At 45.5% G+C, this 2,203-nt stretch overlaps 1 protein-coding gene across 1 annotated transcript; it reads right to left on the bottom strand.

The window, feature by feature from the left end:
* Window positions 1-211: 211 nt before the first annotated feature.
* Window positions 212-2,203, bottom strand: rxfp3.2b (relaxin family peptide receptor 3.2b). Its single transcript, XM_053322280.1, has one exon. The coding sequence runs from the start codon at window positions 2,038-2,040 to the stop codon at window positions 838-840; it is 1,203 nt and encodes a 400-aa protein (XP_053178255.1). The 5' UTR covers window positions 2,041-2,203; the 3' UTR covers window positions 212-837.

The following is a 2,203-nucleotide window of genomic DNA, read 5'->3' as shown; positions in this document are numbered from 1 at the left end:
TTAATATTTCAGGCATGAGCTTTTTCCCAAGACAATGCGGCAAACAACTCTTATCCAAGCTTTTTGCTCCCAGAAACATGTTTTGCTTGGCTTGACTTTGCCATTTTTTCAGTTTTTAACAATTGTACACCAATAGGCTTTTCAGTTGGTTTGCTCATTCCTTGTCTTTTAGATACTATGCACTATTACCCTGCTTTCGAAATTCTGTTTCATTTTTTTCATTTTCATTTTACTGTATGAGACAATGCAAACAACTGCACTAAAGAGCAAATACAAACACATAGCAGCCATCCAACTGGGGCACCACCCCATTATTCTATTTCCAAGTCAGTCAAGAGCTTATCACTGACATACTCATGCACTGTTTTCAGCCTTCCATGAGCATGAAAAAATGATTAATCACATTCATTAAGTTGGTAGTGTAGCACATGATAATTGAAGTTACATTAATATTAACATTTAACTGAGCTCCAGTATTTAAAATTGATTTATGATTGACACTTATACATATTCATGACACATTACCTGGGAGCATCACAAGTATTGACTATCAGCGGCAGAGAGAGAAACAGAGATAGTGCGAGAAAGGGAGAGTCACTGTACAACAAGTAAAACATCTGAGGCAGAGGGCTTCTTGGAGCACGCAGTGAAAGTGGGGCATGTCCCAGTGGGTGGTCCATTATGATTATGTTGTTTCTTAAAGCCAAGAAGATTTAAGATTTTCTGTATTGACAACATTTGATGATAAACACCTCCAAATAAATTACTATAAGCTGCTCTCACTTCTTCACTTTATAAGTCATTCAACTCCTCCATCACAGAAAATCAGTCATCCAGTCAGACATCCATCTGTACCAGCACCAGAACAGGTGGTGCCTCCGCAACTTTGGCCTTGCGACGTAGCAGATGAGTCAGGCTCCTGAAAGATGGTGTGGTGCGGAAGAGAATCTCTTTGAGACCTGCTCGAAACTCCCGGCGTATCAGGCAGTAGAGCACAGGGTTGAGGCAGCTGTTGGTGTGTGCCAAACACACAGTCAGGGGGAAGGCATAGGCCTGTGCGTTGTAGAAAGCATTACTGAAGGGCACAAGGTCAAATTTTATGAGCACTCCCCAGAGTGTCAGCGCCTGATTGGGAAGCCAGCACAGAAAGAAGGACAGAACTACGATGACAATGGATTTGGTCACCTTGGAACGACGATTTTGCCGGCCCTGCTCCACCTCTGGGCCCGCAGCACCTGCAATACGTCGGCTGAGAATGAAGCGCAGTAGAAGCAGGTAGCAAACAGTTATTATGATCAGAGGAATAAGGAAGCCCAGCAGGACCTTTTGCAGCTGGTATAGACCCAAAAGAAGCTGTGGATCCCAGGTGCCTGAGTCTGGGAAGCGCACAAGGCAAAGTTCCTCATCTGATACCTGGGCGCTTGTGGAGTAGATGGCATGAGGCAATGTGGCCAGCAGAGATACAACCCAAATGCCCAGGCTTGTCCACTTGGCCCTGGCCGCTGCTGCTTGCCTGCTGTGCATCTTGAGTGCAGAAGAGATAGAATAATAGCGTGCCACACTCATAGCTGTGAGGAAGAAAACGCTGGCATACATGTTCATGGTGGTGACAGAGCTGATGATTTTACACATCACACGACCAAATGGCCAGCGGAAGTCCAGGGCTGTGTCCACTGCCCAGAAAGGCAAGGTCAGAACAAACTGTAGATCTGTGATAGCCAGTCCCATCACAAAGCAGTTGATGGATGATTGATTCTGCCTGTTACGTGAGTGCAGCAGATACAGAGCCAGTGTGTTTCCTACCAGCCCAAGAGCACAGACTATGGAGTAGACACATGCTATCATCACACGCACCCCCACACTAGAGCTGTCTCCTTGAAATTCCATGATAGATTCCCTGCTGAGGAGCTGCAGCCAGCAATGCAGCGACAGGTTGCTGGTGGAGCCTCCACTACAATTTCCAGCATTGTCCTCCTGAAGTATTTGCTGCTCACATGGCTCTGGAGCCAGTGTTTGAACTCCAGTCTCATTCAGCTGCATGGCTGGACTCTCTTGATCACATATCACCTTGAGTTTGACAGTTGTTTGTTACAAAAGAGAGAGAAAAAAGTTTGTGTTGATGGCATTTTGAGCATTCCTTTCTTTATCTGTCAGATTGCCTCTCAGAGCGATATAGAGTCTATCCTCTGCAACGATTATCCTC

Source organism: Scomber japonicus, chromosome 7, assembly GCF_027409825.1.
Source record: "Scomber japonicus isolate fScoJap1 chromosome 7, fScoJap1.pri, whole genome shotgun sequence".
NCBI lineage: Eukaryota > Metazoa > Chordata > Actinopteri > Scombriformes > Scombridae > Scomber > Scomber japonicus.
Note: the sequence above shows the minus strand (reverse complement) of the source record. Positions and strands in the feature narration are given on the sequence as shown.